General features: G+C 40.2%; 1 protein-coding gene across 4 annotated transcripts in view; it reads right to left on the bottom strand.

Moving 5' to 3' along the window:
- Nucleotides 1-22,132, bottom strand: part of PIWIL2 (piwi like RNA-mediated gene silencing 2) — a 76,733-nt gene extending 54,601 nt beyond the window's left edge. The window contains exons 1-10 of one of the 4 annotated variants that reach the window (XM_060653314.3): nucleotides 21,103-22,130; nucleotides 18,915-19,110; nucleotides 17,329-17,416; nucleotides 17,038-17,176; nucleotides 16,342-16,548; nucleotides 15,622-15,732; nucleotides 11,397-11,517; nucleotides 10,783-10,907; nucleotides 9,877-9,957; nucleotides 9,457-9,570 (exon numbers count right to left, since the gene is read on the bottom strand). In XM_060653314.3, coding sequence (XP_060509297.3) covers nucleotides 9,457-9,570; nucleotides 9,877-9,957; nucleotides 10,783-10,907; nucleotides 11,397-11,517; nucleotides 15,622-15,732; nucleotides 16,342-16,548; nucleotides 17,038-17,176; nucleotides 17,329-17,416; nucleotides 18,915-19,110; nucleotides 21,103-21,113 — 1,193 coding nt within the window. In that variant the 5' untranslated portion in view covers nucleotides 21,114-22,130. Of the gene's footprint in view, nucleotides 1-9,456; nucleotides 9,571-9,876; nucleotides 9,958-10,782; nucleotides 10,908-11,396; nucleotides 11,518-15,621; nucleotides 15,733-16,341; nucleotides 16,549-17,037; nucleotides 17,177-17,328; nucleotides 17,417-18,914 lie in introns of all 4 variants that reach the window. The other 3 variants (XM_060653315.3, XM_060653316.3, XM_060653313.3) reach the window with 3 other exon arrangements.
- Nucleotides 22,133-24,960: the final 2,828 nt, after the last annotated feature.

Below are 24,960 nucleotides of genomic sequence, written 5' to 3'. Positions count from 1 at the left end.
TCAAAAAGGGTATTTATTCAAACAAATCAAACAAAATAATTATTTTGTATCATCATTATTAGGATAGTCTACAGTGGAACAACAAAACATTCTTTCAACTATATTTGCCCTTTTGAGCTAATGGAAAGGATTACAAATACCTATCATTATACAGCACTGGTGAAGATGCTGAAGATGCAGATGAGCAGACTCACCATAGGCAAATGTACCCTCAAGGTAACCTCTAAACAATGCCGTGAACAAGCCAACACAGGTAACTCGCAGGAAGCATGTGTGAATATGCCCAGGGAGTCCAGGAAAGTTTACAGAGGCAGCTGATACTTGAAGAAGCAATCTGCCAAGCAGAAATGCCAGGGGGCAGAGGAATGAGTGACACTCCAGGCAGAGGCAGCAGTATGCATGGGACAAGCAGGGATCTGGGGATGGGGAGGACAAGGAGGTGGAACAGGGACAGAAGATGGTAAGCACAGGCTGAAGATAGGCAGGGACCAGATGTGAATGTCCTTGTAAGTCAAGGATCGGAGCTTGGACTTTGTTCTGTGGGTCAGTGTCACCCAGGGTATATTCTTCAGAAACACGGATCCCTTGAGAAGTTGTGAGAAGTGTGGAAAAGGTTGTACAATCAAAAAAGTTGAGTCCATTCTGCATATTATAAGCCCTGCTTAGAGATTCACTGCATACATTAGCATATCAGGCTACTAAAGAAACGTACTTAGCTTGATTTACCTCCAATGTATTTAACCAGATTCCTCCCACCTTTTTCCTTTTTACCTCACAGAATGAACATTCAGTTCATTACCACTCTGGATAATTAGTGTCCTGCAGAACTCTCCCTAAGAAAGACTACAGTAAGTGATGAAAATCAGACACCTGAAGCAGTTCAACATTGATGACAGACCCAGGGCCAAAATGCTTGGGTTCAAATCTTGTGTCTTACACTTACTAGCCTATGAAACTTTTGAGCGAGTTACTGCTCTTTGTGCCTTGGTTTCCTCATGTGAAAGTGGGTCAGTGAAAGAACCTAACTCATAGCGTTGTTGAGAGAACACAATGACTTTATATAAATGAAGCGTTGAGAACAGTGCCTAGCACAGATAATAGAACTGTGTTAAGTGCTTGCAAATATCATTTCCATCATTGCCATTAGTGCTTGATACATGCCGGATGCAGTGTGAGTGTGAGTGTGTGTGTGTGTGTGTGTGTGTGTGTGTGTGTGTGTGGCCTTATACTGTCTGCTAGGTTAAATACAGAGGAGAGATGGCTACAAACACAGTTCGCTATACATATGTAGCTGTGGAAATCAAAAGTAACCACTAGTATAGAATCTATATTCAAACACTTTTTAAGCTGTAATTTATTTTCAAAATCTTCCATGACAGTTTTTAGTATTCTCTCACCAAAGCCCATTCCCCTAATCATTGTCTTTGCATTAGAAAAGGTACGTGGAAGATGTGGAAGAGGGAGGCCCAATCAAGAAAAAGCTAAAAATGGACTGAGGAAGGCAGGAGATAAAGAATATAGACCTATATCTTGTTACTCCAATATTCAACATTGAAAAGTAGATAAAAATCAATGATTTTTAACTGTACTATTTTACTCTGACTTCTCTACTGAGATTAAAATAAAAAATAAAAAATAAAAAATCATGCTGAAAAGAAAGCAGACCAAATAACAAAAAAACAAAAAATGAGTCTATGCCATATAATTCTACTTACAATTTCTAGAAAATTCTAGAAAATGCAAACTTATCTCTAGTGGCAGAAACCAGATCAGTGCTTGCTGCCCATGGTGGGTAGAGAGAGGTCTGAAACAGACATGAGTAAATTTTGAGTGGGAAATGGATATGTTCATGATCTTCACTGCGATGTTTCATAGGTATATAAGTATAGTAAAACTCATCAAATTGTATACTTTAAATGTATAAGGTTGATTGTGTCCACTGTGCCCTACTAAATCTGAAAAAAGAAAAAACAGAATAGAATAAGATCCAAATGAGACTGGAATATACATTAGGATTGAGTGTCCAGTGATCACTAGTGGCATTTCAAGTTAGTGAGGGGAAATATATCCTTAAAAAATGGATAAGAACACTTGCTAATCATTTACAAAATAAATTCTTATTAAGTTAATGTTAATGTGTAAGAAATTAAGTAATAAAAGTAGATAATAACATAAACATTCATATCCTCCTGGAAATTAAAAAGAAATCATCACAAACTTTGGAAAAGATAATTTTGTACCCACAGTAACCAGTAGCCATAAAATCCAGTTTAAAAAAAATTTTTTTTAAGTTTTATTTATTTTGGGATAGATAGAGAGAGAGAGAGAGAGAGTGGCAGAGGGGGAGAGAGAGAGGGAGAAAAAGAAAATCCCAAGCAGGCTCCGCACTGTCAAAGCAGAGCCTGACGTGGGGCTTGAACTCAAGAACCCTGAGATCATGACCTGAGCAGAAGTCGGATGCTTAACATATTGAGTCACCCAGGTGCCCCTAAAAACACTTTTTTAAATGTTTATTTATTTTGGGGGGGGGGGTAAATAGGGGAGGGGCAGAGAGAGAGAATCCCAAGCAGGCTCTGCACTATCAGCATGAACATGAACCGTGAGATCACGACCTGAGCTTAAGTCAGACAGATGCTCCACCGACTGAGCTATCCAGGCACCCCCATAAGATCCAGTTTTAATACATCTGTATCAAGTCACCTCTTGCAAGCTATCTAACCAATGTCAACCCCTTGTTTCTATACATTGAGGAACGCCTTAATCCAATAAGCATCCCACAGAGTACTAATCAATCAACAATAGACTGCCTGAGCAACCACTTTCTACTGCTTGCCCCTCTGCAAGACTGCCGTCCTGAACTCCATACCTCTCCAATACTCTATGTAAGGTCAGCAGTCTTTTACTGCAATAAGCAGGAACTCAGCCTTTTCTTTATTTCAGATAAAACAGAAGTCTCATCATTCTTTGGCAATTCTGAAGGTTTCACCAAGGTAACTATGGAAGCTCTTCCTCAGCAACACTCCAGGAGTTTCAGACCAACAGATGCACTCACTGGGCCTTTTGTGCTTAACTCTATTTGTCCACCAGATCTGCTGCAGTGAGTCAATCCCAACAACAAGCTGAGCTCTGACTAGTTTCATTAGGCTTTGGCTGCCTAATGACCTTTCAGGTTAGAAGTCATTGTTTGGCAATCCCTATCAAAATAATGCCAGCATTCTTCACAGAACTAGAACAAACAATCCTAAAATTTGTATGGAATCAGAAAAGCCCATGAATAGCCAAAATAATCCTGAAAAAGAAAACCAACCCTGGAGGCATCACAATTCCGGACTTTAACCTATATTACAAAGTTATAATCATCAAGATAGTATGGTATTGGTACAAAAACAGACACGTAGACCAATGGAAAAGAATAAAGAACCCAGAAATGGACCCACAAATATATGGCCAACTAATCCTTGACAAAGCAAGAAAGAATATCCAGTGGAATAAAGACAGCCTCTTCAGCAAATTGTGCTGGGAAAACTGGACAGCGACATGCAAAAGAATGAACCTCGACCACTTTCTTGCACCACACACACACACACACACAAAACTCAGAATGTAGGAAAGACCTAACTATAAGACAGGAAGCCATCAAAATCCTAGAGAAGAAAGCAGACAAAACCTCTTTGACCTAGGCCACAGCAACTCCTTACTCAACATGTCTCTGGAGGCAAGGGAAACAAAAGCAAAAATGAACTACTGGGACTGCATCAAAATAAAAAGCTTTCGCACTGCAAAGGAAACAATCAGCAAAACTAAAAGGCAACTGATGGAATGAGAGAAGATATTTGCAAATGACATACATGATAAAAGGTTAGTATCCTCTAAAAAGAATTTATCAAACTCAACACCCAAAAAACAAGTAATCCAGTGAAGAAATGGGCAAAAGACATGAAAGACACTTTTCCAAAGAAGACATCCAGATGGCCAATTGACACATGAAAAAATGCTCAACATCACTCATCATCAGGGAAATGCAAATCAAAACCACAATGAGATACCACCTCACACCAGTCAGAATGGCTAAAATTAACAACTCGGGCGACAACAGATGTTGGCAAAGATGCGGGGAAAGAGGAACCCTTTTGCACTCTAGTGGGAATGCAAACTGTTACAGCCACTCTGGAAAACAGTATGGAGGTTCCTCAAAAGATTAAAAATAGAACTACCCTATGACCAGCAATTGCACTACTAGGTATTTCTCCAAAGGATACAAGTGTGCTGTTTTGAAGGGGTACGTGCACTGTTTATAGCAGCGCTATTGACAATAGTCAAAGTATGGAAAAAGCCCAAATGTCTATCAACTAATGAATGGATAAAAAAGATTGTGATACACACACACACACACACACGCACATACATACAATGGAGTACTATTCAGCAATCAAAAAGAATGAAGTCTTGCCATTTGCCAATAATGTGGAGGGAACTGGAGTGTATTATGCTAAGCGAAATTAGTCAGAGAAAGACAAATATCATATGACTTAACTCATGTGGAATTTAAAATAATGAACATAAAGGAAAGGAAGCAAAAATAATATAAAAATAGGAAGGGGGGTGCCTGGGTGGCTCAGTTGGTTAAGCGTCAGACTTCAGGTCAGGTAATGATCTTCCAGTCTGTGTGTTGGAGCCCCGCGTCAGGCTCTGTGCTGACACACAGCTCAGAACCTGGAGCCTGCTTTGGATTCTGTCTCTCCTTCTCTCTCTGCCCCTCCCCCGCTCGCATTCTGTCTCTCAAAAATAAATATTTAAAAAAAAAACACAGAAGGGGACAAAACATAAGAGACTCTTAAATACAGAGAACAAACTAAGGGTTGTTGGAGGGGGTGGTTCTGGGTGGGGGGGATGGGCTAAATGGACAAGGAGTATTAAGGAGGACACTTGCTGGGATGAGCAATGAGTATTTTACGTAGGAGACGAATCACTGGATTCTACTCCTGAAATCATTATTGCACTATATGCTAACTAACTTGGATGCAAATTAAAAAAGAAAAAAAAAGTCATTGTTTGGACCCAAGTCTTTGTTTTGAAAATTATTTTTGCCATTAACTTGATTATTTTCCATTTGCTTACTTTGCTTTTGCTGTTATTTGTCTAGATGCATAAAGTCTTCTTTCATATGTTTTTGTTTTGCCCTAGATTTCCTTGTCTCTGTTAAATGTATGAGGGTGTTCTATAAAGAATGCATGGAGGCATAAACCAGATAAAGCCTGGTTCAGAGACACTTCAGAGACATCATACTTGAAGGTCCATGAATCCAGCAACCAATTTGTAAAAAAGCAAGTGGTCAAACGTTAGTTAGGAAGGCACTTCTTGTCTTGGCAATTTGTGAAAGAAGCTCACTGTGTTTATTTAGTTCAAATTCCAGGGTCAATGATAGTTGGATCACTGATCTCATGGCCCTTTCTATCTGTGCTTGGAACCTGAAATACGGTTCACAAACACACATCCTTAGACAACTTTAGTGCTTCTCTTTCTTGTTTGTCATTAAGTTTGCCTATGTCAAAGGTCTCAAACTCTGCCTGGAAGAATTTCTCCTTCCAATATAAAGGTATACCATAGTTGTTCTGATTCTGGCACTTTCCTTGATAAATGTAAAAAAAATTTTGAGTTAAAATTACAATGTCAAAAGCGCACACAGAACATTCTCCAATATATATCATATGCTAGATCATAGAACAACTTCAATAAATATAGAAGGATAGAAATACAATTCTGTTGTCTGGCCACAACAGAATGAAATTAGAAATCAAAAACAGAAGAAATTCAGAAAACTCACGTATATATGGAAATTAAACAACACACTCCCCTAAATAATCAATGGATCAAACAAGAAATCATAAAGGAAATTAGAAAATATTTTGAACTAGATATAAACGAAAACACAACATACCAAAATGTACAGGATACAGCTAAAGCATTACTTAGAGGAAAATTTATAGCTGTAAAAGCCTATATTAAAAAGAAAAAATATCCCAAATAAACTAACCTTCCACCTCAAGACACTGGAAAGAGAAGAGAAAACTACACCTTAAGTATGCAAAAGGAAGGAAATAAGAGTGGGAGTTAATGAAATAGAGAACAGAAAATAAAGAAAATCAACAAAACCAAATACTGGTTTTCTGAAAAGGTCAACAACATTGACAAACTTTTAGGTAGACTACCTGTGAAAAAAGGAGACTTGGATTTCTAAAACCTGGAATTCAAGAGGGGACATCACAACTGGCTCATAGAAATAAAAAGAATTGTAAGGGAACACTTTGAACAGCAATATGCTAACAAATTAGATCACCTAAATAAAATGAACAAACTCCTAGAAAGACACAAATTACCAAAACTGAGCCAAAAATAAACAGAAAATCTGATAAATATCTAACATGTACAGAAATTGAATTAGTAATTTAAAAACTGCACACAAAGAAAAACCAAAGCCCAGATGGCTTCTCTGTTGACTTTCTACCAAGCATTCAAAAGAAAATGAATTCTAATCCTTCACAAACTCTTTCAAAAAACAGAAGAGGAAGGGACTACTTCCCAACTCTTCCTATAAGGCTGGTATTACCGAGATATCAAAATCAGACAAAGGCCTCACAAGAAAGATACAGATATTGTTTAGGAATACAGACAAAAATCCTCAACGAAATACAAGCAAACTAAATCTAGCAACATATAGAAAACAATCATATACCATGAGCAAGTAAGATGTATCCCATGAATGCAAGGTTGATTTAATATCCAAAGATCAATTAAAAAAGATTTTTTAAATAAAATTTATTTATTCTGAGCAAGAGAGCAAGCAGGGGAGAGGCAGAGAAAGGGGAAAGGAAGGAGAAGGAGAGGGAGAGAGAGAAAGAGTGAGAGAGAGAAGTCCAAGCAGGTTCTGCACTGTCAACACAGAGCCTGACGTGGGACTTGAACCCACGAACTGTGAGGTCATGACCTAAGCCGAAATCTAGAGTTGGACATTTAACCGACTGAGCCACCCAGGCGCCCTAAAAACAGGATGTTTTTTAAAAAACAATCATCTCGGGGTGCCTGGGTGGCTCAGTCGGTTGAGCGTCTGACTTTGGCTCAGGTCATGATCTTGCGGTGAGTTCGAGCCCCGCATTGGGCTCTGTGCTGACAGCGCAGAGCCTGGAGCCTGCTTCTGATTCTGTGTCTCCCTCTCTCTCTGTCCCCTCCCCTGCGCATGCTCTGTCTCTCTCTCTCTCTGTGTCAAAAATAAATAAACATTAAAAAAAAAATTAAAAAAAAATGATCATCTCAATAGAAAAAGCAATTGACAAAACCCAAGAGCCTTTCATGATAAAAACACTTCATAAACTAGGAATAAAATGGAACTTCCTCAATCTGAAAAAGGGCTTCTAAAAAAGCTCACAGAGGGGTGCCTGGGTGGCTCAGTCGGTTAAGAGTCCAACTTCGGCTCAGGTCATGATTTCACAGTTTACAGGTTCGAGCCCCGCATCAGCTCGGAGCCTGGAGCCTGCTTTGGATTCTGTGTCTCCCTCTCTCTCTCTGCCCCTCCCCTGCTCACTCTCCCTCCGTCTCTCAGAATAAATGAACACTGAAGGAAAAAAAAAACCTCACAGATAACATACTTAATGGTGAAAGAGTAGAAAAGAAACTGACTGAGCACTACTTTCAAAATATATTCAGGGTGCACCTGGGTGGCTCAGTTAGTTAAGCTTCCAACTTTGGCTCCAGTCATGATCTCCCAGTTCATGGGTTCAAGCCCTGCATGGGGCTCTCCACTGGCAGTGTGGAGTCTGTTTGTAATTCTCTCCCTCCCTCTCTCTCTCTCTCTCTCTCTCTCTCCCCCCTCCCTCCCTCTCCCCCACTCGCACTCTTGCTCTCAAAAATAAATAAACTTAAGTTTTAACACACACACAAAACCAGGAGTCAACCACTTCTCACCACCTCCACTGCTGCCATCTTCATGTCGCCACTGAGACTCCTGATTGGTCACCCCACTTCTATCCCTACCCTTTTAAAAGTCTCTCCTCCACGCAGCAATGGGAGGGATCGTTTTACAACTCAAGCCACATCATGTCACTCCAGCCACAAGTCCTGCACTTCACTCAAAGTAAAAGATAAAATCCTTACAGTAGCCTTTAAAGCCCTATACTGTCATTTCCTCCATCTTCTCCTTCCTCCCATCACTCTTTTACTTGCTCTGCTCTAGCCACCCTGGGTTTCCTGCCACTCTCTGAATGAGCCAGGCATATTTCTGTCTTTTAAAGGCCTTTATCCTAGCTGTCTCTCTGACAACAAGTCCTTTTGACCATATATTCACCTGGCTAAATCCCTCATCTCCTGCAAGTATTGGCACAAAGAAACTTGACCACTCTATTTAAAATTACAGCTCTCCAACCTACCCCATCCCACCCCTGGTACTCCCATCTCTCCTACCCTGTGTTCTTTTTCTTCCTTCCAAAGCTCTCAACACTTCCAGTACGCTATACAATTCACTTACCTGACTACAATGTAAACTCCATGAGAAGAGGAATCTTTGTTATGTTAACTGATATATCTCAAGGCTCTGGTATGTAATTGGAGCTCAAATGCATATTGAATGAATCAATCAATTTATCAGATAAGCAAAGATTTATAAGCCTGATAACACCCAGTAGTTGTACACAGATGGTGAAAAAAATGAACTAACGTCTTCTAGAGGGTAATTTGTCAACGTACATTTAAGTATTTTTATTATAGAAATATTTATCAAGTTTCTATAATGTTCAGCCCTTTCATTAAGTGACTCCACTTCTAAGTACATAGCCTTAAAGACTCCGCGATGAACGCAGATTTAATCTATAAGATGAGATTTCGTGAAGCCATTACAAATTGTACGCATCTATATTTACTATAGTAAATGATTCACTATAGTAGCACATTTAAACAAAATCCAGGGTGTCAGTGTTTTTTTTTTTTTTAACTTTTTCTTAACGTTTATTTTTGAGAGAGGGAGAGAAAGAGAGCGCGCATGCACACACGAGTGGGGAATGGGCAGAGAGAGCGAGCGATACAGAATACAAAGCAGGCTCCAGGCTCTGAGCTTTCAGCACAGAGCTGGAAGCAGAGCTTGAACTCGTGAGCCATGAGATCACGACCTGAGCCAAAGTCACATGCTTAACGCTTAACCGACTGAGCCACCCAGGTACCTCAGGGTGTGAATGTTTTAAACCAAGCCTTCTTAACCAGAGCATTAAATACAATTCCTCCTCAAAGTACAGCAAGTAATACCTACCTCAGCAAGACTTATCAATAGAGCACATATATTCAGTACCCTTAATCAGTTCTACAATTTAAAACCCAAAGAGAACAATGGCCAATCTGTATTTGTTACCAGCTATTATTAAACTTTTCAGAAAATTGTTAGCTTGTTATAAGTTGATCCCAACATTCACTCACATGACATCCAGCACTGAATCATTCCGAATGACCTTATGGGAGACATCAGCTAGCAGAAAAAGACCTCCATCTGTTCTTCGGATACTAGCTGCATAGCCTGGCCAGATCTGCAACCTGAAGGGACAGATGAGTTTTATCTTAGGGTTCTAAAAGGGCCACAGATACTTCCCTGCCCCACTTGAAACAAGTGAGTAAATACCATCCACCTCCCTAATAACAATGGAAAAAGCACCACGAATCAAATTAAATCAACATCATTGTGAACTTACTAAAAAAACTAAATTGTGGAACAGATTTAACTGATAAATTGTATTCACAATCATAAAATACTGTTGAGATTTCTGTACTAAATATGGTAATCACAATGAAAAATTTCTTTCCAGAACATTCAAAAGTAAGGAAGAGAAAAACACCACTGACCTGTGCTGCTGTAGAACCATAGCACTTGTAGGGTCATAAAAGTTTCTCCCTACAAGCTTCATATCTAGAAGTTTCATTACCCTGAAATAAAGAGCAAAAATGGGTCTTCCAGAGAAGAATGAAAAAAAATTAAGCTCTATTACTCTTAGTTATATTTTCCTTTTGAAGCCTGAAATGCCAAAAACGTTGGTGTCCTTTGCACAATATAGCTTTTATGCTGAGAACACCCTTGCCAAACGAAAAAGAAAAATTATCAAAGCATTTATCCTGGAGTACATACAACTGACAACAGCTTGTCTTAGTTACTAGGTAACCAAAAACTGAGTTGATTTCCCAAGTTCCATTTACATTATTTTTCACAATTAACTAAAAAGAATGCAAGAGAGTCAATTTCTGTTTGTAAAGATCACTCTGGCATAGGAAGTTATGTTTGTCCTGGTAGTTCAGCTTATTAGTTAGAAATCAGATTCTGTGTTTCATTTAAAAAGAGGTGGTGCAGGAATAAGTTTTATCAAAATTTGGATCTTATAAAAAGTTAAAAACATGAACTGTATCCAAAAATTCAAGGGACCTAGAAAAAATTCTTCCAGCAAAAATTTTTGTGCACTACCACTTTGAATAGCCCCGTCAGTAACACCATTAAATTACGCAATATAAACATCTACTTTTAAAGTTCCTGAATGATTCCAAGGAACCCATCCTGCTACTGACCTTCATTATACCCAAATCTGGCTAATCACTTGACATAATTTTTGAATAACTTAGCCTCAATACCATCCATTTATTTATTAAATGTTTCCAAACTCATCCCTATAGGAACTGTGGTATATAATACCATCCAAGCTTCTTGAAGAGCACTGTTACAAACACAAGACTGTGATTAAAGAAAATAAGCTGTTTTCTCACCGACGGAAAACAACATTGTAGAAGGGAATGCACAAGTCAGAACAGGGCTCCAGGATCTTTGTCAATTGAATCTTAATGCTGATCTCTGCATCATCAGTTTTCCTTTGACTTTTTAACTCAAGGACCTAACAAATAAATATATGCAAGTAAAAAAAAAAAAAAAAAATGACAAAACTACCAAGCCCTAATCTAATCAAATGTGTTCTAGAAAACACTAAAATATCTTAACTATATTTTCCACTTTCCCCTCACCTTGCTGTCCACACTGAACAAAATCATAGCATGACAACAAAGATTTAAGAAAGGATTTGGTAAGAGAAATGTAATGGAGAACTGACTAGCAATAGATCCCTTTCCATCTGAAATCTTAAACCATTTCCTATCACTGAGTTCACAGGCTTCAAACCACTCCTCTTATTTAAGAAGGGACTTCTTGGAGAACTCAGATGAAAAAGTGGCTTAGTTTGACATTTCGTTGTTATGGAGAAGTCTGTCTTCCCTCTAAGAATAGGAAAGAACAACTCAAACGTCAGGATGTCTATGACTTCCTACCACTCAAAACAGCAGAACTCTCTTAGGTTTCATTCCAAAATACATTTCCTATTTGGTCTCACTTGTTTCTGAAGTTTAATAGGCAGATAGAGAATGGATCCATCAAAAGCAGTAACGTTGCCGGTGACAGCTTGATGGTCCTTCAGCATGCCAAACCTCATGCTTTTGCACTCCACATTGGGGCTAGAAAACAAAAAGGATTTTACTTCAATTTGCTCAAATGGCAGCCTTTACTAAATAGGTTTGTTAAGAACCAGTCACTTGTAACTACTGCTCCATCTAGTGGTCGTATGAAAAATTCAAATACAGTTTACCTGACTACAAAAGGAACTTCAACCCAAGAATACCTGCCCACAGAAAAAACAACCCACTACCCAAAGACAACTGCCTTAGCATGTCAGCATATGTTCTTCCAGATTTTAGACAAGACAGAAAACTTTTTCATTAAAGGACCTGATAGCAAATATTTTAGGTTTTACAGGCCACATGGTCTCTGGTATAGCTGCTCAACTTGACCAACACGTACCTAAACACCACAAATGGTATGTACACCAATGAGCCTGGTTATGTTCCAGTAAAACTTTATTATAAAATAGATGGTGGGGGGGCGCCTGGGTGGCTTGGTCGGTTAAGCGTCTGACTTCGGCTCAGGTCATCATCTCACGGTCCGTGAGTTCGAGCCCCGCATCGGGCTCTGTGCTGACAGCTCAGAGCCTGGAGCCTGTTTCAGATTCTGTGTCTCCCTCGCTCTCTGCCCCTCCCCTGTTCATGCTGTGTCTCTCTGTCTCAAAAATAAATAAACGTTAAAAAAATTAAAAAAAAACAAAAACAAAAACAGATGGTGGGCCAGATTTGCCCTGCAGGCCAGTCATAGTTTGCCAATCCCTGCTCTAGAACCTACAGAGATACACACTTTAAAAAGAACTTTTTAAAAACATGATTTTATGGGGTGCCTGGGTGGCTCAGTCAGTTGAGCACGTGACTCCTGATTTCCGCTCAGGTCATGAACCTGGGGTCATGGGATCCAGCCCCAAGTCTGGCTCCGCACTGAGCGTGAAACCTGCCTGGGATTCTCTCTCTCTTTCTGCCCCTCTCCCCCACTTGCACTCCAAAATTAACAAAAATAAATAAATAATAAAAAGATTTTACTCTTGTTTTTCACTTATGGCAATTTCTACACTTTATTGATTCATTGTCACAAATCTTACAGCTTTGAAAAGCTCCAGTAGCTACTTTGGTACAATGACTGTCCCATTTCATCTCAGTAACACACCATCTCTTCTCTAACTGCAAAATTTAAACAAATCTAAGGCTTAAAAGGGTGAAGTATGTTCAAGTACATGATGAAAGATTAAAAAATTGGGGGCTCCTGGGTGGCTCAGTCAGTTAAACGTCCAACTTCGGCTCAGGTCATGATCTCACAGTTCGTGAGTTCAAGACCTGCACTGGGCTCTGTGCTGACAGCTTGGTGCCTGGAGCCTGCTTCAGATTCTGTGTCTCCCTCCCTCTCTGCCCTTCTGCTGCTTGTGCTCTTTCTCTGTCTCTCAAAAAGAAATAAATGTTAAGGGGCACCTGGGTGGCTCAGTAGGTTGAGCGACCGACTTCAGCTCAGGTCATGATCTCACAGCTCATGAGTTCGAGCCCTGCATCGGGCTCTGTGCTGTGCTGACAGCTCGGAGCCTGGAGCCTGGAGCCTGGAGCCTGCTTCGGATTCTGTGTCTCCCTCTCTCTCTGCCCCTAACCCACTCGTATTCTGTCTCTGTCTCTCTCAAAAAGAAAATAAACATTAAGAAAAAATTTCAAGAAGAAAAAAAGAAACGTTAAATTTTTTAAATAAAAATAAAAACGTCAAGTGGTAATCGAACATAGCTGTCCCCAAAACTAAACACGCGCATGCTAACATCACATTTCAAAAAGCTTCTCTAAAAAAAATTCATATACATGAAAGGCACTATGTCCTGAACACAACACTTAAAATTGTCTTTCTGGACTCCCTTCACATAATACAAGGAAGCCACAGGATGACCACTCCACTATAATACACCTTCTGAGTATCCTCTTCATGGCCTGGCATCCTCTTCATATTGCAGCTTCAAAGGTCCAGATCTACAATCTTAAAATTTATAAAATCCATGTCTTTTTCACTGTCAGTCAATGCAGAGACCTGTGAGGACTCATACTCCTTTCTGCATCATGAACATTTGTCAATCCATTTCCACAGAGAGGGTTCTTTCCTCTTGTTAATGCTCATTCCTTTCCCTTACATTCCAGAGCAGGGACTACCCTCCCTTCTCAGGGGTTCAATTTTACCCTCTTTTTTTAGTTCCTTCTCTTCATCTGTAACGTGCTCAGCTTTAAAGCCATCATCCTGGTACTCTAATTATCATTCCATTTCTCATTCCTCTTACATACTTTTTAAATAAATGGCCAATTTATTTTGTTTTTTTTTTTTTTTTTTCAACTTTTTTTTTTTTTTAATTTATTTTTGGGACAGAGAGAGACAGAGCATGAACCGGGGAGGGGCAGAGAGAGAGGGAGACACAGAATCGGAAACAGGCTCCAGGCTCCGAGCCATCAGCCCAGAGCCTGACGCGGGGCTCGAACTCACGGACCGCGAGATCGTGACCTGGCTGAAGTCGGACGCTTAACCGACTGCGCCACCCAGGCGCCCCAATAAATGGCCAATTTAGTGGCTGCTTCCCATGGCCTACGCTCTCCTTGTTTTTGTTTTTGTTTTTTTAACGTTTATTTATTTTTGAGACAGAGAGAGACAGAGCATGAATGGGGGAGGGTCACAGAGAGGGAGACACAGAATCCGAAGCAGGCTCCAGGCTCTGAGCTATCAGCACAGAACCCGACGCGGGGCTCGAACTCACGGACCGCGAGATCATGACCCAAGCTGAAGTCGGCCGCTTAACCGACTGAGCCACCCAGGTGCCCCAAGGAAGGGCTCCTTTGAATGAGGAGTAGGTGGTTGACTTTGGCCACAGGAAAAAAAGTTAACTGAATTTACTTTCAAGAGCACCCTTGTTGATTTCCTAGTAGCTTTGTTAGAGTTATGGAGAAAAAACTAGACTAAAAGAACCAAGGAGGGGCACCTGGGTGGCTCAGTTGGTTAAGCATCCGACTTCAGCTCAGGTCATGATCTCACAGTTTGTGAGTTCAAGCCCCCAGTCGGGCTCTTTGCTTTTAGCACAGAGCCTGCTTCAAATCTTCTGTCCTTCTCTCTCTGCCCTTCCCCAACTTGTTCTCTTTCTCTCTCTAAACAAACTAAATAAAAATTATTTATTTTTAAGGATAATAAAGGAGCCCGTCCTTTGGTCTTTATAATCTATCTTCAGGGTATTTCCTCCTAACTGTTCCTTTCTTCTCTCTTACACTCCACGTATTCCTCTTGTACCAATTAGCAGCTGTGCTTCAAAAATTCAGTCTTCCGTTTTCCTATTTTCTCCCCAAAGATACTCCAAAACACTCATTTTCACAATTCCAGCAATAACCTCCAGCTAATAAGTTTCCTGAGATTTTAAAAGAGAACACAAAGTAAAATGAATTCTTAATTTTTAAGAATGAGAAACCCTGAAGTTACGGACATAATATTAAAGTTATTCTCTCTGATTTTCTCACTTTTAGATTTTTTTAAATGTCTATTCATTTTTGAGAGAGAGAGAGTGTAAGTGGGGGAGGGGCAGAGAGAAAGGGGACAGAGGATCTGAAGCGGGCTCTGCGCTGACAGCAGCAAGCCCCATATGGGACTTAAACCCACAAACAGTGAGATTATAACCTGAGCCAAAGTCGGACACTCAAGTGACTGAGCCACCCAGGCACCCCTCACTCTCAGATTTTGTCGTAGACTGTCACTGGAGAGCCATGATGGTAGGAGACTTATTGCAAGGAGGATCTGCGTTTTGTGAGATGTGGGTCTCACGCCACTGGGGGAGAGGGGTCTCTCCTTAAGACAAGGAATACAAAATAATAGATACAAAATAAGTTAAAAGATTATGGAAGGGGTCTATGCAAGTAAAAGGCCCTGCACTTAAGCTTCATTAACTTCACAGAAAATCCACCTTACAGGCGCATAAAATGGTAAAACAAAAATAATAAAATCTGAAATGGTAACACAGCTGAATATAAATAATGTTAACCTTAAATTTAATGCAAAGACCAGAGTTTGTGCATTATTGTAGGCAGAAGTTCATTATGAAATATGCAGAAAAATACTCAGTTTTTCCAGGAAAACTATTTCATTAATGCTAAGAAGTGAATACAGAGAAAAAAAGCTGTGAATACCTGAAAGTCACATGATATTGATAGACTGCTTCATTATGACACTGTATTTTGATAAGATTCAATCCCAAAGATTGAGGTGTACCTTTTGATCCTTGCTTCACAAAAAGCTCTCTGAAAAATAAACAAAAGCATGCATATATACCCAAAACAAAAGTGCAAACCCATACCACAAGAAAATAAATAAAAAGAAATAAAGAAACATTGAGGGAAGTAATATTTTACACTTAGCTTACACAAGACACACAAAAGCAAGCTTTGAAGGCTAGAAGCTAAATTCTTAGCAATCTCTAATTAGAGAGGCAGGTTCACCTTCTTTGCTCCAGTAATATAAATGGAATAATCTAGGCCAGATAACTAAGAACACAAAAATTAGTTCCACTAAGATAAACTGCTGCAATATCTTTCCTAGATGACTTCCTTATCTTCAATGTGACAAAGAACTGCTGTGTCTGAATTGAGAAGAGAATGAAAAATCATTTGAATCACTCTCTGGTACATGCTATCTATACCATCAACCCATTTTACTTCGTTAGGAATTGTCCCACCTCTTGTCATTCCCCCCACTGGCAAAAAAAAAAAACAAGAAACACAACAAACAACCCTCCAGTAGCTACCACCCACAAAGGAGCTTAGATACAACAGAAAACAGTATTTACAATATTATGAGAAGGCCTCTCCCCACATCAATGCCAAGCAGAGAAGGCAGTGCTCCGGACTTACTTTCCCTTGTGTTCTACAGTCCCAAGTAGAGGGTGATCCAGAGAGTGTGGTGAGGATGGGGGCAGAGGTGGTGATGATGACAGCTGGGCAGGATCCTGAGAAGTCAAGCTGAGAGTAGCAGGAGCCTTGTATACTCCTCTGCCTATACCACCAGCTGCTCTTCCCAAAGGGAATAAAGACATATCCGAATTCCCTCTTCCAAGCATTCTGAAACATTGAAAAGAGAACAAATCAGGATTTTCTTGACCGTCTAAAACCCATCTAAATGATTCCTCCAAGTCTACATTCTTTTCCTGGAGGAGTCAGCAACAGGGACCCAACCTTGGGATTCTCTCCAGATCCAATACACCTACATGACTCATTTCGCTAATTTCTATTAATACTGACTCTCAGGGCCAACTTTCATGGCACAACTGAGGTGGAAGTTAGAATCAGCCAGGTTAAAGAACCACACAATCAGGTTAACTTAACAGAGCAAATGGAGTTGTAAACTGCTCAGTGGAGAACTACTTTTTACCCTTTTCTAATGACTGATTACATCAGTGGCTCCTAATTATTCTTGCAAAATATCCATTCTTTAATATAAAACCATGCATTGTTTATAAGATAATACAACCCTTTTCAGAGTTTCTCTCTGGATTTACAGAGCTATTTCATCTGAATTTGACACTTACCTGAGAAGGCAACTTTACCTACCTATTCCAACCAAAACAGGCCTCTGCCATCTTGTTATCCCCAGCTGCCAGCACTGAAGGATCCGGAAAAGTGGGATGGGGTTCTTCTTTGTCCTTGCGTACCATACTGGTAGACAAGCCTCGACCTAAAATGCCTCTACCTGAATGGAAGGGCCAAAACCCAACTATAACTGTGAGCTGACGATGTTTTAAAGTACAATTATTTTCCTGAAGATAAACTGTATGAATTTAAGAACAAAGCAACCATACAAACATACCACCACATTTTTTTTCAAATTAGTTTTTCACATACCTAATGGAGGCATTTCCCGTTTCAGAGGGGTCCGAGACACTGTTTCAAGGCCCAGTCCTCGGAACATGGAGACCAAATCCACACATTCCTATGAAAAGAGTAGAGTTATTCTAAGATATATTTCAAAAGTTATTCTAAGATGCAGAATGTATTTCATTTCTAAAATGAAATAACAGTGTTATTTCAATGACTGGAAGTGATGCACATTCTGTAATGCACATAGTGAAGTGTTTAAGAAGATGTAATAAAAATCATCTTTGAATTCTATACATGTTACAACCATAAAGGAAAAAATGCTTTATAAAAAAATTATAGGTATGTTTAATAAACCCTTTAAAAAATAAAACATTTATTTATTTATTTTGCAGGAGAGTGAACACGCATGGTGGGGGGAGGGGAGGGATGGGAGTGGGAGAGAGAATCCCAAGCAGACTCCATGCTCAGTATGGAGGCCAATTCAGGGCTTGATCCAATGACTTTGAGATCATGACTTGAGCCAAAATCCAGAGTCAGATGCTTAAGGGACTGAGCCACCCAGGCACCCCAATAAACACTTTTAATAAACACTTATAACTAACTACATGTGACTATACATGACATTTATAACTATATCATATTAGACTGTCAAGTATATATACAGCTATAGCCCATGATTTGATGTATAGAGTAACAGAGTGCAATTCTTCTAGTTTATTTCCTATACACCCAAGGTAAGAGAAAACACATATACTAGTTAATGTATTTTCAGAAAAACTGGATCATTTAAAAGTATCTGAAGTTTGTGGGGTTTTTTTTAACAACCTCTAACAAAACTTGCTGTTTTCTTGCAGCAGTTTTGAAAGTTTACTGCTGTTACACCTGTTAGAGCTGCCACTTATAGACTCAAGCAAGTCATCTGAGTAAAAATACAACATAACGTCATCAATTTTTCTTCCTACAGGATATTACATTTGACACTGTCAACTCTTAAAATTGTCATAACTGTTTATCAGCTTCTTCCTATATGTGCTAACTCCTTATTCTTTGAGATTTTTAAATTACAAATACCACTCTTAAAATTACTGTATAATTAAAAGATTAAGAATGCATATACATGCAAGAGTACACACATTAAAAGCAATGGCTAAAGATCTTTTTATTTAAGATTTGGGCAAGGAGCCTTCTGGAAAAACTTTCTTAACAATTATTACCTCAGAAGCAGGAGTGTCTGCTAATATCACAGAGCCCAACCCAGCATGAAAATCTAAACACTTAGAAAAGAACAACGAGCTATTATCTTTAAACTTGTCATTTGTGTGTATGCATTTATATGTATAGATGCTAGGGAACTAAAGCATTTACCCAACTCTATTTAGCATTCTTTATGAGGCACTTTTTCTAAACTCTTGCAACTTTAGGATTTGAAACAGATGCCCGGCATGCAATTACTTGTTAAAGAAAAACCAACCCAACCCAACCAATCAACCAAAAAACCCCAACCATTTTTTTTTCATACAGGGCTTCAGTTTTCTAAGCACTTTGAAATCTCTTATTTCCTCTGATGATAAGCTGTATGCTGCTACCTCTGCATCCAGACATGGTCTTACCCTTTGTGCTGGCCCACTCCGTGGGCTTGGTTCCCCTGGCTTCCCAAATACATGGCCTCTGCCTGTAGATCCTGCCCTGCCCAGCGCTGAGTCCAAAGGTTTAGGAGCTTGTGGCCAAGAGCCAGGCATCCGTACACACTGAGATGGGTTCACAGAAGAGCCCCTGAAGGGTGGTTGGACAGGATCCATTGAACGGCTGCAGAGGACACTGGTGTCAATCCTATTCTGATAAATTACCTGCCAACATTTCATTTCATAAAGATTAAAGATTCCCAATTGTTTTCCTTTTCCTTCAAGACAAATTCACAAAGCATTAAAAACATAGTTGGGTTTTTTTTGTTTTAGAGAGAGAGCGCATGCACACAAAAGCCAGGGGTGGGGGAGGAAAGAGGGAGAATTTTAAGCAGGCTCCACACTCAGTGAGGTGCCCAACGCAGCTCAATCCCACGATGCTGGGATCATGACCAGAGATGAAATCAAGAGTCAAACTCTCAACTGACGGAGCCACCCAGATGCCCCGGAAATATAGTTTCTTTAGGTCAGACCAGTAATACAACCAGCCTCCTTCCTATATCATGTTCACTTCAAAAGCTCTATTTAGCCCAGAATATTTTGAATATTCTCCATCAGCAAGCCCTTAAAAGCCAAGCTCTCCTCAAAGGTACTTGTATTTTCTACCCAAACAGCCTCTCAGAGAACCCAGTCCTGCGAGTTAACTACCTATTGCACAAGGAAGCACTTTTTATGTATGGACAGGATTTTGGTTTATGAGCAAATTCACAGTTAACATAATCATACCACAAAATTATTCTGTCAGCAAATATTTACGGGTTTTGCTTTGTTTTTGGCCTCTCTTTTCTCTACTAGACTCGTAATTTTTTTCCCAGTCTACTTTCACATAAACTATTCCATCTCCCCCTTGATCTCCATAGTTGCTTCTCTGAATCTTTATCCAATTCTTCTCTATAAAACTCTTCTTTCAAACTCTACCAGAACTGAAGTCTCTAGGATGCGGACTCTTCTGCTTTGAGCTTGCAATACCTGTTGAGTCTCACAGATGACATTTAACACTCTTTTCTCACCCAGGTAACCAGGGATAAGACTCTTCCTGGCTCCTCAAATCTCAGGACCATCAGTCCTCTTCAAAATCACTTTATAATCTATAGAAGTCAGGACTCCTTCTTTAAAGAGCTTCCTTCATTGCCCTGATCCCTTAACTGACAAGGAAACCTCTTAACTTTTGCAAACTTGCCTTAAGTATTAGCTACAAAAAATCAGGCCATCCGCATACAGAAAAGACTGACAGAATTCCTAAGTCAATACTACAGATGGTTATAGTTCAGGATCTGGGAAGAAACAAACAAACAAAAACCACAAAACAAAAAAACAAACTTTTAATTTTTAACTAAACTATAAATGTAAAACTAAAATGGCAGGATATGCCTCCCTTCCTTAAAGGCTACAATAGTACTCCCCTTTAATTGTTTAAACTCCTTTTCAGTTGCCCTGGCCTCCTTGCTCACATCTTCCCAACAGCACCCAAAGAATTTGTTGTCTAACCAGCACACACTGAGAGGCGCTATAATACCTACCAATTACAGGATTTCTGGAATCCTCCTCTTTCTCAGCCCTTCCCTCATCTCCATCATCACTTCTAGGGATTCAGGCTCCTCCTACAGTATGCCCTCCCTCAGTATGGACTTTTCTCCTTTGATTAGTGAGCAGAGAGCCGGTTGGTTAGAAGGCGCGATAGGGACGGGCCCCAGGTCAGGCCTATCTTCCCGACCTCTCCAGGTGGGAGCTCTGGGCTGGGGAACTATGACTTGGGGCCTAACCAGAAGGGAGGCCTGTGAAGGCGAATCCTACTCTCCCACCCCAGAACAAAGTCCTATTCCCAAAACCAATAGCTCTGTCGGGGTTCCCACTCCCCGTTTCCGTCTAAGTAACTTTCACGCTCTCCTCTGGCCACAAGCTTCCCACCTTTTCCAGTCCTGCGTTCCTCCTACACACCCAGCCTCAAATAACGACTTCCCGCCCCCGCCCTGGCCCCGGCCCAGGCCCCGGCCCCACCGGGGACCCACAGCCCCTCCCGCCTGGGGTTGGGGGGTGGAGGGCGTAGAGTCCGCAGTGGGCCGAAAGGAACCCTCCCCGCCCCCACTTGCCACCTGGAGCTTGAGCGAAAGCCCACCTGGCCTGCATCGGGAGCAGCTGCGCCTCCCTGGCCTTCCAAACCTGCGTCCCGTCCGCTCACCAATCTCCAGCCGTCGCCCCGCTCTGCTGGCCTTCAGGAGAACCCGGTGCTCAACGCCCCCGACACGCCGAAAGGCCCACATGCTCCAGACCAATTTCTGATCTTCTCGCGAGGCCTCAAGGGCTGAACCCATTGGCCAAACGACGTGCCACTCACATGATGCAGCCATCTCATTGGCTCGTCTCAGAAAAGAACCTCTCCCTTTCTAGCAGCTTCGTTCTACAGAAGGTTCATCACCAAAGAAGTGCTAGAAATGGGGGTCCGGAAGTTAGGGGTAAACCTAATTAAATGTGTTTTTTCTAAGCTCTAGACTCCGTTCTGTGGGCAACTCCTGTTAAAAAAATTTGTCCATAATGTAAATGACTTGCCCCATCCTTCTCAGTTAGAGGATATAGGAATATAGGTGATGAATAAAGGGTAAACTTGAGTTTACATTCAAACTCAAGGTCACCTGATTATGTGATCTCTGTGCCTCGCTTTCTTTATATATAAGATAGAAATAAAAACATCCATTCACAGGGTTGTATGGAAATACATCATTAATGGGATGATGTATATAAATTACTTACCAGAAGATTGCCTGCAATAAATGTTGCTTACTATTATTATTTATGGATGTTTGAATCTGTTAGCCAAGAAAAGCTTTCTCCAAAGTATATAAAAGTATTGGTGGTTAATTTTGCAATTACAGAATATTTTCACCCAAAAAAATAAAGATTTTTCCCCCACTCCAAATATTTTGGCAAATAACTACACCCTTACGTAAACCCAGCTTTTCCAAGGTGGATGGGTTTAAGCTTCAAGAAACCTTGGCTGATGCTGCTGAGACATGCAAATACTCTGCATGAAATAGCACTAGAGAAGGCTTTTCTCTAATTTCATATTTCATAAACCTCAGATATTTCATACCTTGTTTTAATCCACACATTCAAGGAATCTCCTCTTTTTCTCAAATCATAATAGAGTTTGAAAATTATTGGAGCAGGAGGATTTACAAAGCAGGGATCTATCTGCAAGATACCCCTTTACTGTTTGTAGATATTATTTGTTTAACGTTGTAACGTTGTAAGTTCTTCTACCCTACTACCTTCCTGCCTTGCAATGTTAAAATGTTATGTTCTAATAACATATATAGTAGGCAGAATTTTGTTGCCCATGCAAACATTTAGTAGCAAGTGCACTCAAAAACAGTAATAAAAACTGTTTTGTTTTGTTTTTTTTAATTTTTTTTTCAACATTTTTTATTTATTTTTGGGACAGAGAGAGACAGAGCATGAACGGGGGAGGGGCAGAGAGAGAGGGAGACACAGAATCGGAAACAGGCTCCAGGCTCCGAGCCATCAGCCCAGAGCCTGACGCGGGGCTCGAACTCACGGACCGCGAGATCGTGACCTGGCTGAAGTCGGACGCTTAACCGACTGCGCCACCCAGGCGCCCCAATAAAAACTGTTTTGTAACCTTGGTAAAGTCCCAACTACCTGTCCTTCTGGGTACTTTCATCAAACTTCGCATGGAAGATTTATTCCATACCCAGGAAACAATATTTTAGGGGAAGGATTCAGCAGATCTTCACAACAACAATTCTCAGGTAATGTTCTGAAGCTGTCAGTTTGGGAACCTAAACCAAGAGCACCATTACTAAGGGTAATGGTAATATGTATTACAAAGGGCATATTTAGGGTTCCTTGTCATGCAAGAGTAGGTGGCCTCTGTACAGTGTTTCTAGCCAATCCATACATTATGAATACTACTTATTTCACCAAAGAAAAATCCATATAGTCTCAGTGTTGAGTGGACATAAAGATGGTTGAAGCTCTCTAAAGTGTGGACATCTACTTAGAATCTTTCAAAAGCTAATCAACCTTTCCTGGAGTTTATACTCCCCATCAGGGTACTTCACTTGTTAATTAACCATACGTAGGATATCAATTAAAAATAGCACGCATACATCATACTGTCTTAAGTATTTAAAATTAAATTATCAACGATATTTTCATAAAACCAAATTCCATCTACTTAGCCCTGCCAGGCTCTAAAGCTCAGGATGAAGATGACCCTATAACTACCTGCAATCTGATTTTCCCAGGCAATCATGACTTCAAATACTCTGGCCTTTTGTCCTCATAACTACTTCCATTCTGACCACATTTCCAGAGCATTTTTGTTCAGAAAATATAGTCACCACAGCCACAGCATTGTCAAGGGCAGAAAATTACATTGCCTGTTGGGCCTAGAAACTACAGGGAGGATTTACTTGGAAGTAGACCTATGTCTGTAGTACCTCTGGGTTTCAGGTATAAGTAAATACAGATCCTCCCAGGAGAAATACAGCTTCAACCTGGCCTCAAATGTCCCATTAAAAAGTGTCAGTAAATATGAACTCACAAGAAAAATCGATACATACAAAACACATTTAGGGTCAATAAAATGAGTGAACAGTTCTTTTGTTATTTGCAATTTAAATCTAAAACACATATAAACACACACACACACACACACACACACACACACACACACGGCTCAATAAGAAGACAAAACAATCCAATAAAAAAGCAGGGGTCAAGTGATTTCAACTGATCTTTCACCAAAGATGATATACAAATGGCTAGTAAGCACATGCAAAATATGCTCAATATCATTAGTCACTAGGGAACTGCAAACTAAAACCACAATGAGATATCATTTCACACCCACCAGAATGCTTATAATAAATAAGACAGATAATACCTGTGATGCTTAATTTTATTAATCAGTTTGACTAGGCCATCTCTGGGGTGCCTAAAGATTTGGTCAAACATTTTGTGTTTTGGATGGGATTAACATTGGAACTGAGAGACTGAATAAAGCAGACTGCCCTCTCTAGTGTAAGTGGGCCTCATCCAATCAGGAGAAGGCCTAATTAGGACAAGAAGTCTGACCCTTTCTGGAAGAAAAGAATTCCTCCTACCTCACTGCTTTTGAACTGGGATATCCGCTTTTTCCTGCCTTCAGACTCAGACTAAAACACTGACTGTTTCTGGGTCTTGAGCCTGTCAGCTCTCAGACTGAAACAGCACCGTATATGTACCCTAATGGTTCTGTTTTTCTGGAGAGCCCTGACTAATAACAGATTTTGGAACCATGAAGTGGGGTGCTGTTGTGACAAATACATAAAAGTTTGTAAGTGTTTTTGGAACTGGGTGGTTAGTATAGACGGGAAGAGTTTTGAGGTGCATGCTAGAAAAAGCCTAGATTGCCCTGAAGAAAGTGTTGGTAGAAGCACCGATGTTAATGGTGCTTCTGGTGAGATCTGGGACTGAAATGAGGACCATGTTATTGGAAACTGGAGGAAAGGTAATCCTTGTTATAAAGTGGCAAAGAACCGGGCTGAATTGTGCTCTAGTGTTTTGTAGAAGGTGGAACTCATAAGCAATGAACTTGGATATTTAGCTAAGGAGATTTCTAAACAAAATGTTGAAAGTGAGACCTGGCTTCTCCTTCCTGTTTCTAGTAAAATGTGAGAGGAGAGAGAGAAATTGAAGGAAAGATTGGGGCACCTGGGTAGCTCAGTCAGTTGGGTGTCTGATTTCAGTTCAGGTCATAATCTCACTGCTTGTGAGTTCAAGCCCCAAGTAGGTCTCTGTGCTGACAGCTCAGAGCCTGGAGCTTGCTTTGCATTCTGTGTTCCTCTCTTGCTTTGCCCCTTCCCTGCTCATTCTCTCTCTCTCTCTCTCTCTCTCTCTCTCTCTCTTTCTCAAGAGTAAATATACATTAAAAAAATTTTTTTTAATTGAATGAAAGATTAAGCAAAAAGGA

Source organism: Panthera onca, chromosome B1, assembly GCF_046562875.1.
Source record: "Panthera onca isolate mPanOnc1 chromosome B1, mPanOnc1 haplotype 2, whole genome shotgun sequence".
Lineage (NCBI taxonomy): Eukaryota > Metazoa > Chordata > Mammalia > Carnivora > Felidae > Panthera > Panthera onca.
This window is presented reverse-complemented; position numbering and strand designations above follow the sequence as displayed.